Source organism: Orcinus orca, chromosome 13 (assembly GCF_937001465.1).
Source record: "Orcinus orca chromosome 13, mOrcOrc1.1, whole genome shotgun sequence".
Classification (NCBI taxonomy): domain Eukaryota; kingdom Metazoa; phylum Chordata; class Mammalia; order Artiodactyla; family Delphinidae; genus Orcinus; species Orcinus orca.
The window spans coordinates 8,025,997-8,050,022 of NC_064571.1; the positions used below are offsets into that span (position 1 = coordinate 8,025,997).

Consider the following 24,026-nt stretch of genomic DNA (forward strand, 5'->3'; position numbering starts at 1 on the left):
TTCTGAACAAGGCAATTAAGAAGCACAGAGATGGACACAGGCTGTATGGGACTGCGAGGTTTGCATTTCCAAAAGCAGCACTGTATCGAAGTGGAGGACAACCTTTTTTTTTTTTAAGGTAATGGTTTCATGTATTTCGTGTCTGGTTATCTGAGGGGTCTATCCTAACTAGTGGTTCAGAGGTTCTGTCACATAGCAATTTAAATGGAAAAAGTGCTACTCTTACCAAAAGCCTTTAAAAAGCTGCATTTTTCTATATTAGCAACAGCTGTTAACCGTCTCCAATTCAAAATGCTGATTTTCCTTGCAGAATTCAACATGTAGCAAAACCATCTGGCTAAGAAGGTGGCTGTCACATGCTGTCTCAGCCTGGGAGACAGCTGTCCCGGGCACACAGCAGTGCCGCGGGCTGTGCGATGGCTACATGGCTCTCAGCGCTGGGGCGTCGTGAAGAAGTGACCCCACCGAGGTCACCTTCTCCAGGTGAGCTGCCCTCGTGGTCACCTCTCTCAGGAGTGCCACTGAGCCAGTGAGAGGCCACAGGGGCCCCTCCCTAGAGAACCTGCCACCAGCCTCTTCCGCTGCTGCATTGATCAAGGGTTGTCATTGGCAACCCAGTGGGCGAAGCAAATGCTCAACAGGAGGATGAGCTGTCAGGCAGGCCTCACATTCCCGAATGGGAGCCTCAGGGGAGCTCTCTGGGAAACGTTCCGATAGACGTGAGATTCACAGGCAAAAGCGATTCTAAATAGGAATGACTTCCTATATAGCACAGTGTAAGTTCATAGTTTTATATTATTCTAAGACTAGCAGTTAAATCAACTGATTATTAAATTTAGTACAAAATCCCCTTTATGAGATGTAAAATTTGCAGTTACCAAGAAACAGTGATTTAAAAAAAATATTTCAAGTTGTCTGAAGTCCATTATGTCATGCATTTTAAAAAAATATCAGTGGCAATTGCTCAAGCCTTTTAAAGTGAAAATGACAATCTCATTATTAAGAACATGAAAAATATTTTTGGTAAGACAGTGATTTTATTCAGAAGATAAACTCGGGTATTTTAGAAAAGTATCCACCTGCTTGTTATATTAAGTAATTTAGTAACTCAGATATGCTTTCTTGTCACGAGAGCCTCAAAGCCCTCAGCTACATGTGTGTCATCCTCACTGAGCGCCTAGGCCATACGAGCAGGGAGCCCTAGAGTAAGTAAAGACCATGTGGGTCTAACATCCAATAATCAGATAAAAATACTCCGTTTAAAGCAGAAGCTATATAGGTGCTTCTTTAATCTTTGGAAGCTCTTACATTATTGGACTATTTCAGATATGGCTTCTCCATTTACAAAGAAAGGTACACACTTTTCAAAAACTACCTATCAGTAGTAAATGTCAAACTGCTTTGAGGAACGAAGAAGAAGAATTTGTGAACTGTGACGTTACCTTTTTATTTACATGTTAAAGAGGCTGATTACTGGTTTAGCTGGCTGAATATATACTACACATGAAATTACAGTCAAGATTACACTTTATTTTTAAATTGTGCTTATTTTCCCTCCAATGTTTGAATTTGGATTGAGTTTACAAAATCTGACTAATGAGGCTGATCACACGCTGACTCTATCACCCAGTGTTAGACAAGCTCCAGCCTGGGGCTGGGGCCTGAGTTGTGGAGAGAGGCAAGCCCGTGCTGTGGTAACTGGTGTTTCCTGCCGCAGGGGCCAGCCTGCGTCCTAAGGCAGAATACTTTGATCCCTCACAACGGCTGCATTATTTTTAGGAGTCTATAGTACACACCGAGGTGGCCTTGGATAGATTTTTAGAAAGAGGGATTTAATTATTTCAAAGCTACATGATTTTTTTTTATTATATCGATAAATTATTTCAAGGACATCTATTTTTTAAAACAAAAAATTAAAATTGAAACCCCAAGTGGCAACTAATTTTAGTGACAGCTCTGTTTTTCCTTTCCGGAGGGGATCTTCCCCTTCAGAACTCATCTGGACACATGAGTGTCTTGGTGATCCTGAACATCTAGTCACCTGCGCTGACACTGCCTCAGCGCTAGCATTAGCTCAAAAGCAACCTGAAAACCTTCACCAAGTATCAGTGACTCCCCTTTCTTGAATCATCTTCCCATCTTTGTTTTATCCTGCCTGTTACTTACTAAAGCAGGAAAGATTTCAAATATATATTTAGCCTGACTTCGTAAGGCCTTGGAGACATGAAAACTCAGCTCAAAGGCACGCTGAGCTTCCTTGCTCAGATATTCTAAAGCACCACCACCACCCCCAGCCTCGTCTGATCTCGTGGTGCGCTGTCTCCATCTCACCTCGTGACTGCAGTTAGAACGTACTACCTCCTGACCCACCCCTGAAGAGAAAACCCAAGAATCTTAGCCCCTCTCCTTCCATCCATTTCTCTCTTATCTTAGCAGCCAAGCCTACAGGAAGGCCTGGTGGGCACCATGACAGCCGGGGGCAGGCAGCTGGGGACAGGCCATGATGTCCGTGAGGCCCCGCGGGGGGTGCCGGTGGGGGGGCGCTTGTCTAGCTGGCCGCGGCCCCCATTTGCTGGGCGGGCGGTGGCACCCGGGAAGAGGAGGGGACACTCTGTGGGGTCAGAAGGGCCTCCCTCATCTGCGCATGGTCTCTGCCAGCCCGGAGGCGGGCACAGCACGTGTCACCCCGGGGGCGGCAGGAGTGCTTTACCCAGAACAGGCTAGGAGCTATGGAACGTGAACCGTAGGCCCTGCCTGCCCTCTTTCCAATAAAGGAACGAGATGGTCTCACAAAGTCGACTTGTACACCTTGATGTGGAGGAGGACAAGTGGTGGACACACCTCTCCACAAGAGTCACAGGCTGGCAGGTCCTCACCTGTGACTAGTGTCATGTTGCTACAACTTAACACCACCAGTCACTTGGCATCTGAAGAGAGACTCCCTCCTGACAGATGTCAGGAGCTGCGCCACAGAGCAGCCACCTCATTCTAGAAAAGACAGAGCGACCACACCGCACTTGGGAGGAGAGTGGACTCAGCTGCCCTAGGCTCCCCCAGTGCTCAGGTCTAGGACACAGCGGGGAGGAGGATGCCCCTTCATCTTAGAATGCACCTGCCCTCTGTCACCCACTGCTTCTGCAGTCGTAACTGCCTCTACAGTTCCCGGAACCCAGACTCAGATCTGAGGCCAAACCAGAGAAACCCCAGAGTCAGTTCTGGAAGTCTGGGGGAAGGAATGGAGAGGCCAGATTTTGTGGTGGACTGGGTTTGCGTGCATGGCTGGGGGTAAAGTTTCTGGAAAAGCCAGCTTCTCTAAATTCACTCCAGTGTTTCTAGAGTGGTGAAAAGAAATCCACTTCCATAAAATGCAATATATGGGAAAGCCAGCTGGAGGCCAAAACAGAAGCACAACATAATCGGAGCTGGAAAACAGAGAAGCCACCGCCCGTTTCTTATGCAGGATCTGTGGGGTTCCCTGTCATCTACTCTGCTGCCTTCAGAGGTGTCTAGCGATAAGAGCGATAAGAACAGAAACCAAAGTGACCTTTTCTCTCTCACACCTCCATCTGGCACAACTGCCCAAAAGTGGACCTTATTTTTTTGTAAATTTTGATTTTTTTTCATAATTAACCATATTTGATTTGTAAGAGAGAAAAGGTATCTGGACTTGAATGTGGAATTAAAGCAGCAGGGTTTTTTTTTTTTTTTTTGATGAAAAATGCTATTTCAAGAAAAATAAATGTATCTAACTTCAACAGCCTTTTGCTACTCTGTGCATTTGTTCCTGGATCAGTTTAATGACAAAGATTTAAAAGAGTAATTCTAAAGTCACATGCAATATGTTATTTTTATGTGCCTGATTTGATACAATGAGCTACCGTCCTCACAGCTTTGTGTCATCCCAACTTGGAAATAGTAACGTAAGCAAGGAAATGTTATAATTCTGCAAACTGTTTGCTACTATAATTTCAGGGACTACGCTTTGAAATGAAAGCAGAAAGTACATGTCCTATTAAATAGGTTTATCTAGATGAGCCAGTTAGAAAGCATCTACACTTTTCATTTCTCTTCAAAAGGAAAGGAAAGGTTAGCAGTACATTTAAAGAATAGTATCAAATATACAAATTCTTTCCTGACAGAATTCCTCTCTCTAGGAAACAGGGCACAAGAGATAATACAGGTAATAAATAGTTTTACATCAGAAGGTAAGAGATTTGGTACAAGTAATTCCAGGCCAGCTAAACAAAGCAGTAACAGAGCTCTGTAAGAACATGTTACAAGCACTGAAAACTCTACAGAATTTAAACGAACACATCCTCTTGGTGAAATAATTTGGCAGGTGTTTACAATTCAGAACAACAAAATGTCAAACTGTAAGGCATGAAATACATCTCGGCGGACCATGCTCTGACACGCTCCTTCTGTCCAGTTGGGTACACGGTGGCTGGACATGTCTGGCACTTTTTTTTGGTGATTTGTTAATTTCTCATAACGATATTCATTTGCAACGCAATTTGGCCACCAGGTATGCTACGCTCAGGAAGAGCCACGCAATCAGTAAATTGGGGCTCAGAGCTAGTAAAGGGACGGAACAGAGGAGGCTGGGGTCTAGTCTTAAGTCTCGGATGGGCACCAGGCCGCTCAAGTTCTTCTGGGTGACTACCTCCCGTGTTCCAATGCTGTGAAAAGGAAGAAGGTTGGGAGAAAGGAAAAGAAAAAGGGAAAGAAAATAAAGGAAAAGGAGAGATACATGCAATGGATTTTCTCAAAAGTGTGGGGAAAAAAGAGGAGAACCAAAAGATAAGATTTAAAAAAACATGGAATGAAGCCACAACACAAAGAAAAAGATGATATGCAGAAAAGGGTGTAAAAGGGATACCAAAACAAAACGAGCAGTTACAAGAAAAACAGGAGAGAAAGAGAAGGGAAAATAAGAAGAAAATACTGTAATCTACTGAAAACAAACACGTGTAGGCCGACTAAATGGTTTTCCATGTTCACACCCTCGGCTGCCAAGCACACGCCATGCTGCCCTGCCATGCTCGCACATGCGGCCAGACGTGGACTCCAAAGAGCAAGCTGAACATGAAGAACCATCGGGGCGTTTGACCTTCTCACAGGTGCCTGAGCGGCAGGTGGTGCAACTTATTTCGCCAAAGCTGCCTCCTGATTAGACACTCACACGATAACCGTTTCCCTTCAGTATCAACTGCAGGCAGAGCCCTCACCAGACTCGCCTTGGCTTTTAGGCTGCACAGCGGCAGGGTGTGAGCTACCATTCGGAGTCACCATTCTGTGAGATGGGGTCTACCAAGAATGGAGTCCAACCCAGCTCACTGGAAACTGGGGGTCTGTCCCCCTTTGGTGCTACCGAAGAAATGTGCTGAGGTGAGGCTCCCGGAGGACCCTGGATGTGCCATTCTCACGGGGGGACGCTTCTCCTGCCACGAGCACTGATCACGGGGTCATGACCCCGGCCAGGGCAGTCTCGGGGGCCACTGGGGCTACTTAGGAAGGCCCACTGTTGTGTTTCGGTCCCTGTACTGGGGACGGAGGGGCACCACCAGCAGGGAGCTGGAATGGGCTCCGACGGCAAAAGCCAAGCGTGCGCATCTCTTCCCAGCTCCCTGGTCCGTGGTGTCGCTCGGCAGCCTGAAACAGGCGCTGGCGGGAGTGTTTATGCCACAGAAATTGGCAAACCAGACAGATCAGGTTTTGTTTTTGTTTTTGGAGAGAGCTGGCTGTCAAGCACTTGCTAGCACCGCACTGGCCAGTGCTCACCCGGGGCCTCCAGGACACATGACAGCTGAGTGTCAGCCCTGCCCCTCCCCCAGCCCACCTGCCCCCAGCCGCCCCACCCCGCTGCCTGCATGCTCTGCTCCTCCGTGGGGCAAGACGCAAGCCAGAAAGCAAGAGAACCACCGCAGGGCATGGCCAAACCGCCTGCTGCCTCCTTAGGGCTCCGGGCTGCCCTGTGGCTCCTGGCCACGCCGCAGCCAGAAACACCAGCTACCAACCAGCCACCTGGGGCCTGCAGCCTATGAGCTGACACGTCTTCCCCACACGGGATAATCCAAAAAGCAGAGAAGTGGGGGCGGGGGGGCGGGTAACAGTGTCACATGGAAACAAATGCATGAGGTCGGGTGGACAAGGGTGGCGAGCACGGCACCCGGGGCTGGTGCTCTGAGGATCCCGAGGGCGGCAGAGGCGAGGTGGCATCGAGCTTTGCTTTGGTTTTGAATAACTTCTTCAACGATTATTAAGGTAACATATGTTCACGGCAGAGGTTTTAGAAAATTCAGAAAAACCTAAATAAACTTTAAAAAGACATCCATGATTGGAGGCAGATGGGGGTTTCAGAGAAGCAGAGGGAGGCCAAGGGAATGATGCCCGTCCCGTGGGAGGAGGGTCCTTCCCTACTCAGGATCCCGGGGTCCCTGCCGTAATGTAGGAAAGCAAGGCCGACTTCCCAGGCTCAGAAGCGCTCAGAGCAGTGGCAGGATGATTACCCAGAGGGTGGGTGGGCAGGCCCCCGGGACACTGGGTACAACTGGTATGGGAACAACCTGTCAATTTGTATTAAAGGCCTTACAAGGGTGTACACTCTTTAACCTAAGGAATCAACAGGGCAGACGTGAGTAGGAGAAAACACAAGGGTATTCACTGCACCCTTATTTAAAGTGCTGGCACACTGTACACAGCTTAAAGATTCAAGGACAGCAAATTGGATAAATTATGGTGTGCTAAACATGATAAGGCCCACATTCATTAACCTGAAAAAAGCTCACAAGACAGTTAAGTGAGAACAGTAGACTAAAACAGTGGGCAGAATTACACATCTAACTGCATCTGTTTGTGCATATGTTTTGTGTACTATTCAGGGACTGGGTAAGTTGACCAATGTGTGGGTTAAGCACACTCACACTCATACGTATGTATCTGAACATGCATCAGGATGTTAGCAGTGTTCCTTGTAGTAGCAGGAATACGGAGAATTGTCCTGTGGGCTATGGGCTGGTGTGGGAGTCACTGGGGTAGGGGCTTATGTGGATTTTCTGATTTTCCTACAAGGAAACCCACGTGATCAAAGTTGTGAGCGTGCCTCGTGTGTTGTAAGCCTCCCAGTTCACCTGTGCACGTGTGGGTAACTGCCCACAGCCCCTTGGCGGGCTGCAGGCCAGCAGATGGGGCCGCCCGTGTGTCTAAGGAGCCACCTGCTCCCTGGTCTCCCCAGACCTTTGTGCTCAGACGCAGTCAGAACAAACACATCGAATGTGTTCACGAAGCCAAGACTGGATAGAGGGGTACCAACTGTACACCTGACGCGCGCCTACGGCACGGACCTCATCCTAGTATCTGCCCCACAGCTAGAGCTGTGTCCCTCCATTTTTCTCGTCTCTCTGCGGCCGGCGGCCTGCGTCTCACCAGCGCGGTCCTCCCCTCCACCTCGCAGCTGACCGCACCAGGGACGCTGAGACCCCACTGCCTCCCTGAGGCCGAGGCAGGGAGAGCGTGAACTTTCTAAAAGTGCATCAACAGGCAGCCCTGAGGTCACGAGGTTTCGGTGAACTTGGAAAGACCAAACAGGAACAAACGGTTCCAGTTCTACAAAACGCTACTGTCAAGAGGCAGGCGCTCAGGCATCGCTTTCGTGTAAGACTGTGAGAAGGTGAAACGGCAGAGACATACAGAAAGGATAAGAGAATTGAATGCTTTGAAGAATTTGGTGAGAGGACAAATGGTACAGAACATTCAGTAGAAGTGACTTGGAAACGAGACTAGAACAGCATTGGCGGCCACATGGAAGAAGACAGGAGGAGCAGGTTTCTTATCCTTTCTTTTGGTATGTGAGGGGAGGTGCTCCCCGGCTGTGCCGGAAACAAGGCATCGCTCGGCAGCGGACAGAGTTTTAGTCCCAGCTTTCATCCTGCAAACACGCCTGCTGCCTCGGAATCAGAACATCATTAGGGCAAGGTGGCCACGGCACAGGGACAGGGGAGGGGCTGCTGCCAGGAAACACTGGACACTGGGCTCGTGAAAGCAAACCCAGCCCACCACTGGGAGAAGCGGAGCCAACCGGCGCAGCCTGCGGACGCTCGGTCTCCCCTCGGTTTGAAAAGAGACAACGCGGGATGGGAACAGCCAGGGCCTGCTGGGATGCCCGGGCTCTGAGTTGCACCCACAGCAAGATGAGTGGCCGGGGCACACCGGGCACCAAAGGGCAGCCACACGGCCGCCTCCGAGCTCACCACCTCCCTCCCCGCTGCCTCGGCTCGCCCGCTTCAGTGCGGTCCCACTCAGACACAGCGCCGGCTCTTTCCCCCCACTGACTCAAAAGAGGACGCTGGATGTGATGGGCCTGGAGTTTGACTCGGCAGACGTGGAGGAATTTTCCAAAGCCAAACTAGAGCGCGGCCGCCGGGCCCGGGGGACTCACCTGCGCATGCACTCCAGGGCCTGCGTGAAGACCTGCGGGGCCATGCCGTGCTCGTGCTGCAGGATCAGGCACTGCTCCAGTGTCACCGACATGGCCGTGCGGTCCTTGGCGCTCTTGCAGCTGGTGAACCGCACCCCATTGAGGCGGCGGCAGATCTGCCAACGGGAAGGCAGGCTTTACTAAGGGGGAGACGGGACAGGTCGCTGCCCCGGGCCACCTCCCAGGGCCTCTCCCACAGGACGCTGCTGCCTCCCGGGGGCCCCGCCGTCTGATCAGCCACATTCCCAGCTCTGCCCGGACCAGCCCTTTGCTGCCTACCCCCTGGGGTAGGTCAGAGAGCTCCCAGGATGCCCAGCCCCCGCCAAGTCTCTAGGCCTTTCTGGAAGTGACAGCACAGACCCACTGGTCTCTACACGCTTCCTCGTCTGCACAGGTGGGAACAGCTCAGCAGATCCACTTCCCTGTGGCCACCTCCTGCCCACCAGGCTTCCCTCCAGCTCGACCCGGGGCCCTGGTACAGGGCCCAGCGCACCTCCCCTCCCAAGTGAGGGGCTCCTGTGGAGAGCAACCCCCCTGCTGAGAAAAGACCACCTCAGGGCACCTCGTCTCCCCATGGAAGGACACCTGGGAGCATTTGCTCTGCATTACTAGGAGCAATCCTAGGCACACAGTCCCCGAATCAAGAAAGACCTAGAACAAAAGATTTTTTCTTTTGGTATAAAGTTTGTGGCAGCCTTGTTTGGCAACATGACCAGCTCTTGAGTGGACATCAAACTATCTACAATTTTTATTTATCCCATTTTGTATACATATTCATACTTTTCAGTAAGACAGTATTCAGGAGTTTGATTCCAGGGTGCTGCCCCAGATCCCCTGGGGATGTGAAATCATCCACGTGCATGTTACACACAGGTGACGTGCACCCTATCACACGCCTAGGTACCCACTGTATACCATATCACCTTTCTGAAACATGGAGCCCTGTGAATTCTAAAACACCTGCCCACGAGAGCTTCAGATAAGGGCCTGTGGACCCGTAGGAGATGCTGCATTGTGAGAACAACGTGGGTATCTCACGAAAAACCATGTGACCTAACGCCAGTGGGCTCCGTGACCTGCTGTTCTCAGAAAAACACCAGAGGCGCTGCAGGCTGCCCTACAGACGGCCCCGTGCCTGCTTCTCGGGCCAAGAGGCCTCAGCTGAGACCACGCAGCCACGGCCAGGGATGCCGCTCTACAGAGGACACCGTGTGGTCCCAAGCGCTGTGTCTGAGGGAGGACAAGACAGAAAGGACCCAAGCAAGTTCAGCCACGACCATCAGGAGGAAGACTGGCATCTTGTGAGAACAGACAACAATTTCTTTTAAAGATTCTAAGCAGCCCCTGAGCTAGGTGAAGAGTGAATTAATAAAATCATAACTGATGAAGTGAACGGGGACGTGCTCACTAAATTCCACAGGCTGGAGAGTTCATGACCCAGACGCGTGGCATAAACCAAACTAAAAATAGGGTCAAAGAAAGTTACACTCATAGATGGTGGATCCAGAGCTCCATGAGGTTCTGGAAGGTGCAGCAGGGTGGCCACAGGTGCATCCCTGCACAAGAGGGAAGCCGGCAGCACCAGGCTCCAGGCTTTGTGGGGGGACTATCAGCCACTTCAGGGTGCTGGCGGGTCTCCCCATGTGTGAATTAGGCCCGACTAATAATATTCCAACTCTGTGTGTGAGTCCCAGTGTGGACAGGTCCCCTCACCAGGGGTGAGTGAATGACGAGCTGTGAAACTGCTCTGATACCCAGGCTCAGAGCAGGAACTCCACAAACAAACTGGTGAGAAAGTATCTGAGGTCTTCAGGGGAAATGAGGAGATCTGAGCAGCAGTGTACTAGAAATATTGTTTAAAGAGATGGCAAAGGTCCCAGAGATCTCCCTTTGGACCTATTAAAAGATGCGGCAGGTCGTGAGCTCTAGCTGGTTATCACTGTGCGGGCTTCGGAAGGGGACAGCTGTCATCAGCCTGGTTATTCCACGTCCGAGGGGGTAGACTCTGTGTCAGGCTTATCAGAATTCAGGCAGCCCTACAGTAAGCAACTCACGAGCAACTCTCGCTGTGTCCTTATGAAGAAACCTGTTCTCTTCACTCCTGGCTGAGGTTTTAATTTGTTGTTGTTATTAACATTTTTTCCCTCACCTCAGCAGCTTGCCAGAGAATGTCAACGTTCTTGTTCTTCCTGGCGTGCACGTTCTGACCCAGGAACCGCAGCAGCTCCGGCAGGCACGTCTGGCTCCGAGATCGAGGTAGGCCTGGAAGAGAGACGGGGTCGTGGAGCTGGGGCCGCCCACGGGGACTTAGCCCACGGCAGCCAGCGCCGCCGGAAACGGCCAAAGGATGAGTCCCAGCCGGAGCCGGAGGTTCAGTGTGATTGAAGCAAGAAGGGAGGCCTGTGTTCAGGGACTGGGCCTGGTGGCCAGCACGGTGAGCACTCCGTTACTTTCACTGCCACCTGCAAAGGGCAACCACCTGGCCTCCTTTCAGTTCTTTCGAGGGGCTGGAGGGGGAGCTCGAATCATCGAGAACGGGAGGGAGTGAGGGAGATCCGTCAGGTCTTCAGAACTGCCGCCAGGGCTAGAGGATGCTTAGGGCCAGGGGTGGCGACACTGAGGGGGCCGCCACCCTTGGGGGAGGTGGGAAGGGCAGCCGCCTCCACCGCGACAGTGTCCAGGCCGCTCCAGGACCCCTCCAGCTGGAAGATCAGTCAGACCACCTCACCTCAGAAGCCTGGGATTTTCAAACACCAGGACCACCAGAGGAGAACAGAAGAGCCTGGAGTCACATCTACGGAAAACAGCCAGGGGGCCTGAATCCGCAAATCACCACCAACTGTGGGATGAAACCATGCACCCGTTTCCACCGCACAACCTCCCCGGTGCACGCAGGATCCCGTGCCAACCACTTCACGCTGCTGCTCGGAGCCCAGCACCACGCTGCTCCGGGGGCCGGGCCAGAGGGCTCAGCGCGTGACGGGGGCTGTGGGAACCCAGAGGCTGTGAACCAGAGCCTCCTGGAGAAGACGCAGGACCTGACCTCTGGCCCAGTTAGCGACACTGGCGCCCGAGCAGAGTTGGGGGCGCTTGCTGGTGGGCCCCATCTCCTCAGCCTCGCGGACGAGCGTAACTACCGGGCTGAGGGCCACGCGGGCTGCGGCCGGCGTCCTGGGCCGTGGGCAGTGCTACCGGCTTTTGATCCCGCAGGCCTCGCCCTTCCCGGGCCTTTACCCCTGGGGCCACGTCTCACTGGAAACTGCCGCCCTCCAAAACGTTGAGCACAAGTCTCCCCCTTCCTGACCACAAGGCTCCTGATCCCCCAGCGTGGCCCTTCCGTCTCAGGGCGCCCTAGCGGGGGGCTGGCCCAGCACACGCTCCCGTCCCCTCAGTCCGCTGGGCAGCCGGCACTGTCCCCGCCTCCAGAGCAGTCGGAAGGTGGGTGTTGGCCACAGGCCACCTGGCCTGACCCAGGTTCCTTGGGGGACCTGCCCTCCATGCCTCAGTGTCACTATATGTCAAATGGAACCAAGCCCGCCTCCCAAGGCTGCCGTGGGATCAGTTAGATAATTCATGGGAAGTGTGTAGAAGGCCTGGCACGTGCAAGGACTTGACAAATCTGTCACTGGTCACTGTGATCACTGTGGAAGAACACGAGGATGACCTGGTATCTGGGGTCCTTCAGCTGAGTCCTCCGAGGAGCATTTTACTGACTCAAACGCCGCCACTTTCGAGCTTGGTTGCAGCACACGGGGATCACCCGGGGAGTTTCTAAACTCCTGAGGCCGAGGCCCCGCCCTCTATACTCTGAGCTGGGCCCCTGGCAAGAGGATTTTCCCAGATTCTCCAGTGAATTCCGATGTGTGGTCAGTGCCAGAGCCTCGACGGCTCCAACAGCACCCGTCCCGAGCCTCCTTCACAGCCGCCAAGCCCAGTGCTGGGCTCACGCCCTCAGTTCATGGGGAGACTGAGGCCTCCCGCCTGAGCTCCCGTGCCCACACCATGTCCCCCCACTCGCTCGCGGGCCCCGACCTGGCCCTGCAGGATCTCCAGTCCTGCCATCCTCTGGCATCTCGCAGGCCTGTTTTTCTAGCCCCTTCGCTCGGGCCTTTAAGACCCTTCCATCCCCCGTGCTCCAGGCGTGTTTCCTGCCTCCCCACGTGCCAGCCCTCAGTCCCTGCCAGCCTCCGGCCACTCGAGGCCGTGCAGCGTGGTCACCCACCCGCGCCACCGCAGCCTCGCCACACGGCGACTGTGAGATGCCCCTCAGACGCCAGCGGGGCCCCTCGGCTCCGCGCCCACCTGGCCCAGCCTCCACGCGAGCCCTCCCCAGGGTCTGCCCTCAGCCCCTTCGTGTCTTGCACGGTGACCCCAGGCATGAAAGCAGCCGACCACATTGGTGACAGGGCGGGAGGCAGGGGGGTGTCAGCATCAGCATCAGAAGGTCGCTAAGCAAACCTCAAACCCCTCGAGGGACGACAAACAGCGGGTGGGGACCTGCCGCGGTGAAGAGATACTTACAATCCTCTGGCAAAACCTCCTTAAACTGCTCGAAGTAGGAATTTAACCGCACCAAGCTCTCCACGTTGATAACTTCTTGTAAAGACGTGTCGCCAAACCTTCAGAGGTCACAGGGGGACACTGTTAGCTGGCTAATGTCGCCGTCTCTAGCGCCATGGTGACCGCGTTAAAGGTAACGATGTCGATTCTCTCGATCCTTATGGCGCACGTCAAGATTCTAAGCCACATTCCTCCCCCCAAGCTTAAGGTCATCTCTCCCGTGTTGGTGACAAGTCTGAATACGTTTCATGAGCAGGAACCCTGCGTGACCTGTGACAGGCATGCTTGCGAGACACCCAGGCCCTTGGGCAGCCCCGCCGCGCGGCCCCGGGTCCCCGTCTTCCAACCCCGGAGGCGCCCGGGAGTGGGGCCGGCAGTGGGGCTCTGGCTGGGGAATCAGGACAGTCCCATCTTCAAATCGGAAGTCGCCCTGCTGCTGGATGACCAGACCCGACCAGCTGTTCCTGCTGGATGGAGTGCAGGGCCCCAGCCCTCCCCTCACCACACAGGGAGCCAGGCCCGCGGGGAGTCGGGAGGGAAGCCACCCGTGAGGAAGGCGCAGGTGTTCATCAAACACGCAGCCCTGGAGTCCCAGGCCTGGACGCACGCCCCCTCCACCACTTCCTGCCCAGCGACCTCCGTGCATGGCAGCCTCTTCACAGTCCCAAAGTCATCCCTCGGGGGGCAGGATGCCCTCCTGTGGGTCCACCACAACCCGACCACCCCTGATGCCCAAAATGCCTTTTTCTCCTCCAGGCACCTGCTCCCTGGGGGTCACCCTGGGACACAGGTGAGCTGACCTTGTTTAGGAGCAGACAAGCAAGCAGAGCACAGACCCTGCCTCCCGTGTCCCCCGTCCACTGCCATGTCCTCCGCCACCTGGCCCTCTGCTCACTCCAATCCGGCCTGGCCTCAACCCTTTGCAGAAACCTTTCCAGAAACACCTTTTTCAGAAACCACTCTTGCAGTCAGGAACAGCGGCTGCCAGATGCAGGGGATGTTACCTCCTCCTGGGGCCCCGACACTGCCTACTCTCCCTCAAGTGGGCACCTCACCTCTGGCCACACCTTCCGGATCTCTGCTTCCTGGGCTGGCGCCCTCAGCCTAAGGCCAGCTCTCCAACTGCCCCCAGCATGACCCCTCTCCCGGTTAGGACCAGCTACTCACCACCCACCTAGAGGCCTGCTCTGTTCCTCTCCTTGTCGCCTCTCACACCTGCCCCGCTGAAGACCACGTCTCGGCTCTCCAGTCTGTCCCTTCCCATCTGCACTGCCCCTGCCTGACCCAGGTCACCGCCTCTGGCCCGGACTCTTCCCGACAACCCCCTCGTCACATCTGGCCCCTCACATCTTTCCAGCACATGGCCGGCAGATGACCTTCTTCAGATGTGACTCTGCTGGTGTCCTGTCCCGCTGAAAGGTCTCCGACCGTGTGGGGAGGACCCTACACCTGGGGATCGATGGACACTGACCACTGGGCTCAGAGGCTCAACAGGAATATGGCATGTCGTCCTGGAGACCACATGTCCTTAACAGCAAGAACTTTCAGATAGCTTTCAGTTCTAAAACACGTAGATCACATGCATGTAATGACGTGACAGGAAAGGTCTTCACGTACCAACAGAAGGTCATTAGAAGCTACACACACCCAATCCCCTCCTCTCCAACACCTGCACACACTCTTGCACATGTGGGCACACGTGACTCTTCCCTGTTGCCTGGCAGGTGACCCTGGAGGAGTTCACGAGGCACAGGCCTTTAGGACCAAGGTGTGGCTCTATGCCTGCCATCCAGGCCTCTCCATCCTCACCCCTGCTCACTGCTGCCTGCCACCTGAGCCTCCGGCCCCACGTGGCTTCTCCCCACCTGCCTCTGTTCAGGCTCCTTGGCCCGGGACGCCAGGTCTCTCCTCCACCTCCTCATATAACCAACTCCTACTTACTCTTTAAAACCCACTTCCAGGAAGCCCTCCCAGACCCCCTGAGACCTCACTAGGGCCCCTACTCCCTGCATTCATCTTAATCCTTGCAGCCACCTCTCTCTGCTACCAGCCCAAGTCTCTCGAGGACACGGACCTCGTCTGGTTCATCTTTGTGTTCCAGCACCAAAGACGAGCCCGGTATGTGGCTGAACTTAAAGGAAGGAGGGATAACAAAGTCCAGGTGGCCCTCGGAGCCCGGAGAGGACTAAGTACACGCTCTCCAGCAGCTCAGCGACCGACGGATGCAGCCCCTGGCCCACAGAGGTGGCCCGGCACGCACCTTTCGGCCAGCGTCTGCTGCTCGTTGATGCCCACGTTGAAGAGCACGGGCTGCACCCGCAGCAGCATCCCGCTCTGGATCTCCCGGGGCAGCGCGTCAAACAGGGGGCCCGGCAGGGGGATCCGCACGTTAAAGCCATCCCTGAAATGCAGAAGAAGAGGAGGGTCAGGCCTGCGACAGGGAGATGCGAGACAGGCAAGTAAGGAGAGGAAGGCCCTGCTGGCCTCAGGACGGGACAGCGGCCTGGCCCAGCTCAGAGACCTCCTAGCTGCCGGTCACCGACCTGTACAGGGCTGTGAAATGAGTGTAGCGGGCTGGGATGAGCGTTTCCAGCTGAATGCAACGGAATAAAGCAAAAATGAAACGTGCATCACATGTGATGAACACAGATGAAAACTGCGCTAGTTCTGAGAATCAGAAAAACATTTCTACCGATTTCCTGTGATGACGGGCAGCATGTCGGTTGATGCATTAGAAGTAGCCTGAGTGACTTTGAAGGTCACATTCCTCAAGTCCATGATCCCAAGACTCATGTCCTCCAGCATGGCCAGCTCCTCCCCTGGAGGCAAGAGAGGGAAAGGGCTGTCAGGCAGAGGGGACCTGCGCTCTCCCCTGGACTCAGCGTGGCCATGAAGGACAGTGATGAGTTCAGGGCAGCAGTGACGAGGCGGTGAGAGTTGGGGGGAGGCTGGCCAAGTGCCTCACTTCTCCATGAGTAAAGCCCACTACTGAAGTCCTATGGCCACGTTAAAAAGCGCAGCTGGTGCAACCACGCCTTGTAGTTCCCAGCCCTTTCCTGGCGAAGGGAGGGGTGGGGGACCTACACGTGGGAACCTCAGAAGGCAAAGCCGGCTCTTTAGGTGTTGTGATCTTTCCGTATTCTTTAGATCTTTTGATATTTCTTCAATGTCTTAGAACTCCAAAGATTAACAGATACTTTAAAAAAATTATCTGTTTTTACCTTCTAAGAAGAAATAAACAGAAAACAAAGGTGAGGAGAAGAGAGCATTTATAAGACAATTTGGAAATACCAACAAATTTTTAAAATACTCCCACTGTGTGACCCAGCAACTTTCCTTCTAATAATTTAGTGGGTGCAAAAATGGGCCACAAGCGGGTGTTTGTGTGTGTGCCTGTGTGTAACTATATAGGGCTTTTTTTAGTTCTTTGTCACCTATCGGGGTGTTTGGATACATTTTCATCAGTACGTGTTACCTGTGTACCAGAAAACCACTCAGGGAGACGAGAGGGGGCCACACACGGAGGCTCTCCCAAGCCCAGCCCAGGCGGCTCACCGTAGGTGCTCAGCAGGCTCTCAAACTGGGCGAGCAGCCCGATGGTGTAGAGCTGCCGCAAGAAGCCGTCGTCGTGCAGGCAGTTCCTCAGCTTGATGACGAAGCCACAGATGAGCGCCGTCAGCTGCAGGGAACAGACACCGCCTCACCTCGCGCCTGGCCCGCCCCAGTTCCTGCACCCGCGTTGCTCTGCCTGCGGCGGCCCCTCGCCCTCGGGGGCTGGGACCAGGAGTGCAGAGGCCACGGGAGGGCTCGCTTCCAAAGGTCCGTCTGGTTTTGGGTCAGCTTCCGACCCGACCTTGGGGTCACTCCTGGGCCAGAACCTTCTGGAAGCCCAGAATGATTTCCCCACAGTGAAAGGAAAGGCCTCTATGCCCGAAGATCCAGAGCAGCGCTGGCTGGAAAGCGGGGTGCTCACGACGAGGGGCAGGAGCGGAGAACAGGGTGCCCCGTGCACAGCCCCGGCCTCGTGGGGACAGGAAGCCACACAGAACCCACCAAGCCTCTGCCAGCGTTCACTCTGCTAATCAGATGACTGCACCTGAACACTGGTGATGCTCATTTAAGCTCTTCCCTCCTCTGAAGGGAAATCGAAATCACCGGAATAGAGCTGTGCCTGAGCGGGCCTAATACCTGCTGCTTTATAAACCAGAAAACAGATTGCGCGTCTTCCCTCAATGAACTCCTCCGCAGGGAAGAACAAAGGTGGCACCAGGGCCGGTGTGACCCCAGGCTCCTTGGGGCAGGTTCCCAGGGAGCAGGTGTGAAGCCGGACTGTCCTGAGCACCTGCGATCCAGCAGCTCCCCTCCCCCTCCCTCCAAGGCCAACACCCAGGCCTCAGGCCACACGGGCAAAGCCACAGGCGGGAGGGCAAAGCGCCACGCTGGTTTCCTCAACCGGCAGAGAGGGACAGGTTCACCTACCGTCTGGCAGAAGACCACGTCGCGGCGGTACTGCAGGCTCAGGAAGGTGGCGATGGTGGGCGCGCTGTCCTGCATGAGCAGGAAGACCATCGCCTTCTTGGCCTTGTCGCTCATCATGGCCACGCAGTCCGTGAGGGTGGTCAGCAGGGGGTACAGGGCCTCGCTCCACTCACCTGGCACGAGGGGCGGTCGGCTCAGAAGGTGGCGCTTCGAAGGCCCCCGGCCCCCAGTCCCGCACCGGCCCGGCCACCCCGCCTGCCCCTCCCGCCTCCGCAGGGCCCAGAAGTGGCGCCAAGTTCAGCCCCGCTCTCTGCCCTCCTAGCCTGAAGCTTCTCCAGCAAACGCACCATCAGCCCTCCTCGGGGACCACCGACACCCCCTCTGGGGACTCTACACACTCACGGCCCCGACTGTTCCTTTCGAGCAAGATGACAGCGAGCTCTGGGAGTCATGACTCAGCAAAAACACACTGTGTCTGCGGAGGCCAGTGCCTCCCGGCACCGCCATCCCTCGCGGGGTACCTGCTGTCTGGCTTCTCTGATCCAGGTGGCGAGGCACAGCCCCGGATCCGGAGCAAGGCCAACCCAGCCTGGCCGAGCCTTTGCGCCGCGGGCGCAGGCCCCACTCACGACTGCGGAAGGACCCTCCCCGCCTACGCAGCCGCAGCCCTCAGCGTCCCCGCCTCCTGCGCTTTCTTCCCCGCCGCCACCTTCCTGCCAGACTCCCCCTATTCCTGGCTTAGTGGGGTTTTTCTGTTTTTGGAATATAAGGAAACTTTGACCCTGTACCAAAACAACTTTTTAAAAATAGAACCTCAGGGGAGAAAAACAGAGTGAAAGGTATTTTTGGCTTTGGCTCTTCTTGGTCCTTCCTATTTGGAAGACATTTAGACGAGAAAAGACATGCCCCCATCAGTTATATTTTTTTAACAGGCCACCAAGCCCAGAAATAGGCACTGGATCATCACCACTGGGTGCGCCCACCCGGAGCGCGGCGAAGGCAGTGGTGTGCAGCCCGGGCAGGACACCCTCATAGGATGGGGTGCGTGCGGGTCACAGGATGCCCATGGCCGTCGCCCCACTCAGGACAGGACCTGGCCTCGTGAGCAGTGCAGCTGCTAGGATGGTCAGCTCCGTCTCAGATAAACAGAATCTTAAAAAGAGAGAAGGGAGCTGTGGTTCTGCTCTCTCCAACTGTGTGCTTCACGCTTTGCTGAGAAACAAATTCAGAGAAACGCCTAAAACCTACAAAAGGACTTCCCTGTACTCAGTGTTTGGTCAACGCAGATTTTCAAGTCTACGTAGCCATTCAAAATTTGGAAATGATCTAAGTGTATATACAGACACACTGTACGCGGACAAGGATTTCTACCTTTAGTGGAAAAAAGCAGGCTTACATTTAGAAAGTCTACAGCAAAAAGGTCCTGGCAAATAACTCACAGTGGAAAAGAACCCTGTGTGGAGGCGTGGAAAATGTGAGTCCCAGGCCCCAGCTGCCACTGAGCAGTGGTGGGTGAGCCGTGGGCAGGTCCCCTGACCCCTCAGCCACAGGGGCCCTTCGCAGTAAAACGGGGTGACTGTTGTGGATAATATCCACGTCTTTCTTCCTCTAAAATTCTCAGAGACCATGTTTTTGTTTCTTTGAAGAACTCTGTTGAATCCATGTCAATTATATTCAACAACTGTCAGAAAAGGCCAATGGGCGTTAAGTTTTAATAGCCAAGTAGTTTGGGGAAAGGTAGGCAGTCGTTAAGACTACGCTTCAGCTCAGAAGTAAAGGCTCTTAGAGCAAGTGTTGCCAATTTTACTTTCTGTTCCACTTAACATGAATATATATATACGTAATCACTATGCAACTCATGATCATTTTAACCTGAAAATGATCAGAATATACAAGTGGTCTTATGTGATTGAGCAAGCCCTCTGCATACAATTTTTTACTCTGCCTACTTCTGTTTAAACGAAATCCACATAAGAATGACTTAGTTTTGCTGCATTAGAGAAAAAACAACAAACCAGACCAAAAAAAAAAAAGACACTGAAAAAAACTGTAGAATTGGAAGAATGGTTAAAAAAAAGCACTCAGGGTTTGTTCCGGAGAAGAGATGTGGCCCTGGGCGGGAGTTGAGCCTGATGTCCGCCTAGAGAAGGGCCCAGCCGTGTCTGGATGGCTCCGGAGTTCAATGAGAGCATCAACCAGCCCTTAAATCAACACCTGTGAGTGCCTCACTCTCTGTTTTCTCACTTAATCCACAGAGAGAGGACTAGTAATAGGGGTAAGGAAAGCCTCAGAAAGGCTAAGTGTCTTCCCAGACACACAAAAAGAATGGCCACTCGTACACACATCTGACTACGCAGCGAAGAGTCGTTGGGGATTAATACATTTTGGGTCAACACGAGGGGAAACCAAACTTCAGAACTTCCAAACAAAATAAATTTCAGGGACAGTGATGAGATTTCTACCAGAACCTAGTTAAGTACAGGTGTCTGCGACGTTAGGGTTGGTGAAGGGGTTTACTCTGCCTCCTACGTGGAGAAGGTCTCGCAATGAACAAAAAACACCAGTGCCTAAGCAGCACCCTTCGTGCTGGAGCCGATGCCCCTTGTGGGACAAGCTCCCGACCTCACTGCTCACCTGCAACATGCACTGACGGGTGGCCAGTCCAGGACTGTGCTACTTTAGGTAGCTTTGCTTTGTGTATTTTTTTTTTTTTTTCTCATTAATAGGGGAGGGAAAGGAGAAAGTAGGGAGAGAGAGAGAGAGAGAGAGAAAATGGCGTGTTCTAACTCAGACTAAATACAGCTCTGTGGGAAAAGCTAAAGGAACCGTTGGCAGGGGGCCTTTTAGTCCATCTGACATCAACTGTGGACAGGCCACCAAAGCTTCTGGAAGTGACAGAGCTCACAGACGACGAGGAGAGCTGTACAAGCCAGGCTGCCCGAGTGCTGCCCGGGAACCCACTAGACCTCCCCTCGGCTCTACGAACTGCAGGGCTCGCAGAGCCGAGGGCCCCGAGCTGCCTCGGGCCAGGGTCATGAGGCCGCCACCCCCTTTCCTGGCCTTAACTGCTGGGGACGGTCACCGCCACGGGGCTCGGGGGAGACAGCGCAGCGAGAAGGCACCGACCTGTCCTGCAGGTAAGCTGGGGGGACTGGGAGTCCAGAGGCAGGTGGGAAGGAGCCAGGCCCGGGCCAGGGGAGGTGCTGGGGAGGGCCCAGGGAACCGGAGCTGGAGACCTGCTCATGACCAAACTAACGTTTCTGGGGAGAGAAACTGAGGGGCTGAAAGCAAACTGGGGGGTTATGAGGCGCCCAATCAGATAACCCGCTGATGAGCAAATGGGGATCTGGAGTCACGGCCGTGAGCGGAGCTGAATTCCCCGGTGCCGTGTGAGCGAGAGGATGCTCTGAGAGCTGACGGGAATAGTGCGGCAAATCCCGCAATCACAGCTGGCTGCACCCTAGACGTAAGGCAGGTGGCCTGCCATGTCATATTTACATGCAGTCAGAGGACGGGATGACTGGGTAGCTGCTTTTTGGAGTGTAAGGGGAAAAAAACCCCACAACATCGTACTTGGGGGTCTCATGCTCCCTCTGGGAAAACCACAAGCCACATCGAGGAAATTCGATACGAACTAGAGCAGGGGTCGGCACAGTTTTTCTGTAAAGGACTAGACAGTCAACACTTTAGGCTTTGAAGGCCACAGGGTCTCTGTCACAACTACTGCACTCCGGCACTGCCCCAAAGCAGCCGTGGACAGTACGTGAACGAATGGGCGTGACTTATTTCCAGGAAAACGGTATTTACAGGAGCAGGCGGTGGACGGGATTCGCTCGGAGCAGTGGTTTGCCGACCCCTGAACTAGAGTCACAAACACTGATTTCTACATGCAAATGCAGTCCAAAAGATGCCATTTCTAGCACTAACTCCACCCGAAGCCCACAGCAGTGCCTGACAGGAAGTCTAAGGCTGCAGCCAGGCTCAGAAGAGAGGAGGCTGTGTGATTACCGTGCCACAGCATCTGGACGGCTACCTCTTATCTGCCTCCCCCTCCATGGGACGCTCGCAAGCTCAGGTGAGATCACAGGAAGCGTCACGTCCCATCAGGTACCTCTCTTAGCCAGGCCACCCACTTCAGGAAGCCTAATGCGCTCGTGGACACTAACTTCTGAAAAGGGTTTAGGACGGGAAAGTGACAAAAACGCATGTGGTAGCCTGCTTCTGGCCACAATACCAGCCCGACCGGCCCCTCGGCAAACCTAAGAAAAGTTGCTACATCCCTCACAATGAGGAAACTCCTAAAATGTTTTCCTGACTCTGGGAGTACAAGGTAACCTTTGACAGTTTAGCTACAAACACGCCCTGAATATTAAGAAGACGTCTGCAGAAGCCTTGAACAGAAACCACGTACCTGGGCTGGACTCTTCAGGAGGGGGACTGCAATCTGCACAGAAATGGAGGGTGACACGGATGATTAAGGAGCGGCACACGGTTCAAACACGAGCAACTCAACGCTTAGCGCAACTGCGGCAGCAGCTGGCAGTAAGCCGGCTAAACTGAGCCTCGGAGAAGAGGCCGGGGGCCTGCCTGCTTCTTCCCCAGGAGTCACACGAAGGTGGTCGGGCTGCCTGGAGCTCCCTGCCCGATCCACCGGTGTCAACATGCATGTTGCTGGTACTTCAACATGACACACTCTTCGGGAAGAGCAGGTTAACGTGTCACAATGAGATAAAGCCCCCACGTCCATCCCATTGCATGTGCTGGAGCCCACGCTGGCTCACGACACCTGGAAGCAAACTTGCAGTGAGAGAGACTGACCGGTAAATCGAGCGTGCAGCTCAGAGCCCACCGCCCTGACTGACTCTAGAGCCCGGGCTAAAGGTCGGCTGCTGAGATCCAAAAGGTTAGGGTCCAGTCATGAAACCCATATACCAGACACATGCATGCCAATCTTTACGATGTTTAAGCCAAATACAAAACGTTTATGACTGAGGGAAGTCTGGAATTGGAACATCCCTCCAGGTCCCTCAAAGAATACCAAGTGTAACTCAAATTTCACCTACACTGAGTCACATCGGGAAGTACTCATTTCAAGTTCTCTTCTCCCTTAAAAACTCTAAAATTCCTGGTTAACTGGGTGTGCCACCTGAAACAAACAAGTTTGAAAAGGGATCGTTTGGGCTAAAAGCGTATTTTATTTTATGTCTAAACTTTTCAGTTCAAAGAACGTTTTAGGATCCTGAAACAGGTGGTTTCAGATCCTCAAGAATAACTGGAACCAGCTGAACGGAGACTTTGACAACCTGGATTGTCCAGAAGGGTGGTGGCAGGGATCTTCTCTCTCATCGTCTTTGGCAATGACTTCTTAAACTGGCCAACAGGACAGAAAATAGAGCAAAATTAAAGGCCTCTGTGTGTTGAAGACTTCAGCGTCTTCACTAGAGTGCAAATATCCTGAGACTGCCTGCTTCACACAGAGGGAAACCACCGTGGCGCGTGTGATGCACAGCGGTGACTGTTCAACATCTGTCTGGCTAAAATCAGAACTACCCCAGGCCTTGGAAAAATACAGACTTCTATCTCCCCATAACCCTTCCTCCAAGATCCCAAGGCTCTATGAGGAGAAGGGTTTAGAAGCCTGTTTTCATGATCTGCAGTGATCCCAAACTGCTGGGCTGGGACCATGTCTGAGAAGGGATCAGGGGTTAAACCCACTGGGTAGACTCGTCTTTCAGTCAAACGGGAGAAAGGGATCTCCTCTTAGATCACAGAGGCCCCTGCGATTTGATGCCCACTGTGGACTGCTCCACACACATGCGGATTTTAGCGCACAATCTCAGGGGTACGTGGACCTGGGGTGCAACCCATAGATCTCAGGTTAAGAGAAACCTGGTCCAGGGTTTGAAGGACTCTTCCGGGATGAGGAGAGCAGGAGAGTGTGTGTGGGGGAGGTAATGGAAGTCACCAAATCCTGACAGTTTGCAGACGGGTCACTTGGGTGGAAAACCAGGAGGAGAGGGAGGCTCACGGAGCCTCTGCGGTCCCTGCTGCGGGCGACTGGTCAGTGGGCCCTGCGGAGCCCTGACCCCAGGCGGGGCTGAGGCAGGGCGACTCCTTGATGAAAGATGAAAACCAAGGACCCAGGACAGGGTAGAGAATTGCAATGAAAAGAGAGAACGCCTTTCAAAGAGGCATGGAGTTGTTCACGGGCAGTAAATACGCTGGTGTGAACACAACCCCGCTCATTAGGCCAAAACAAGTGCCCCAGGAACCTGGAAGGGCATCGGGAGTCACGACAGAGCCCAGCTCTGGTCCCTGAGGACAAGAGATTGAGTAAAACAAATGGCTCACAGTCTGGTTTGTCCAGATCCTCCTGATCATGCCGAGGTCTGGACGGCTTCCCGGCTGTGCTCAGATTTTTAAATTAAGGACCACGTGCAGGTAATTTAGAGGCCTGTGGTTTCATAAGTTTCTTTTGAGCGCTGATCAGAGTCAGACTCTCTCAAACGCT

General features: G+C 53.7%; 1 protein-coding gene across 13 annotated transcripts in view; it reads right to left on the reverse strand.

Annotated features, from left to right (window-relative positions):
* The window catches only part of INPP4A (inositol polyphosphate-4-phosphatase type I A), a 148,026-nt gene that overhangs the window by 20,190 nt on the left and 103,810 nt on the right, over positions 1–24,026 (reverse strand). For 6 of the 13 annotated variants that reach the window (XR_004475663.2, XR_004475662.2, XM_004277768.4 and 3 more), the window contains 8 exons: positions 21,927–21,959; positions 17,516–17,688; positions 16,592–16,715; positions 15,729–15,855; positions 15,297–15,437; positions 12,998–13,095; positions 10,626–10,738; positions 8,438–8,592 (listed from right to left, as the gene is read on the reverse strand). Coding sequence is in view for 11 of the 13 variants with exons in the window: in XM_004277768.4 (XP_004277816.1) it covers positions 8,438–8,592; positions 10,626–10,738; positions 12,998–13,095; positions 15,297–15,437; positions 15,729–15,855; positions 16,592–16,715; positions 17,516–17,688; positions 21,927–21,959 (964 nt within the window). In the remaining 2 variants the exon portion in view is untranslated. Of the gene's footprint in view, positions 1–52; positions 4,680–8,437; positions 8,593–10,625; positions 10,739–12,997; positions 13,096–15,296; positions 15,438–15,728; positions 15,856–16,591; positions 16,716–17,515; positions 17,689–21,926; positions 21,960–24,026 lie in introns of those variants that run through there. The other 7 variants (XM_033401835.2, XM_033401837.2, XM_033401841.2 and 4 more) reach the window with 4 other exon arrangements.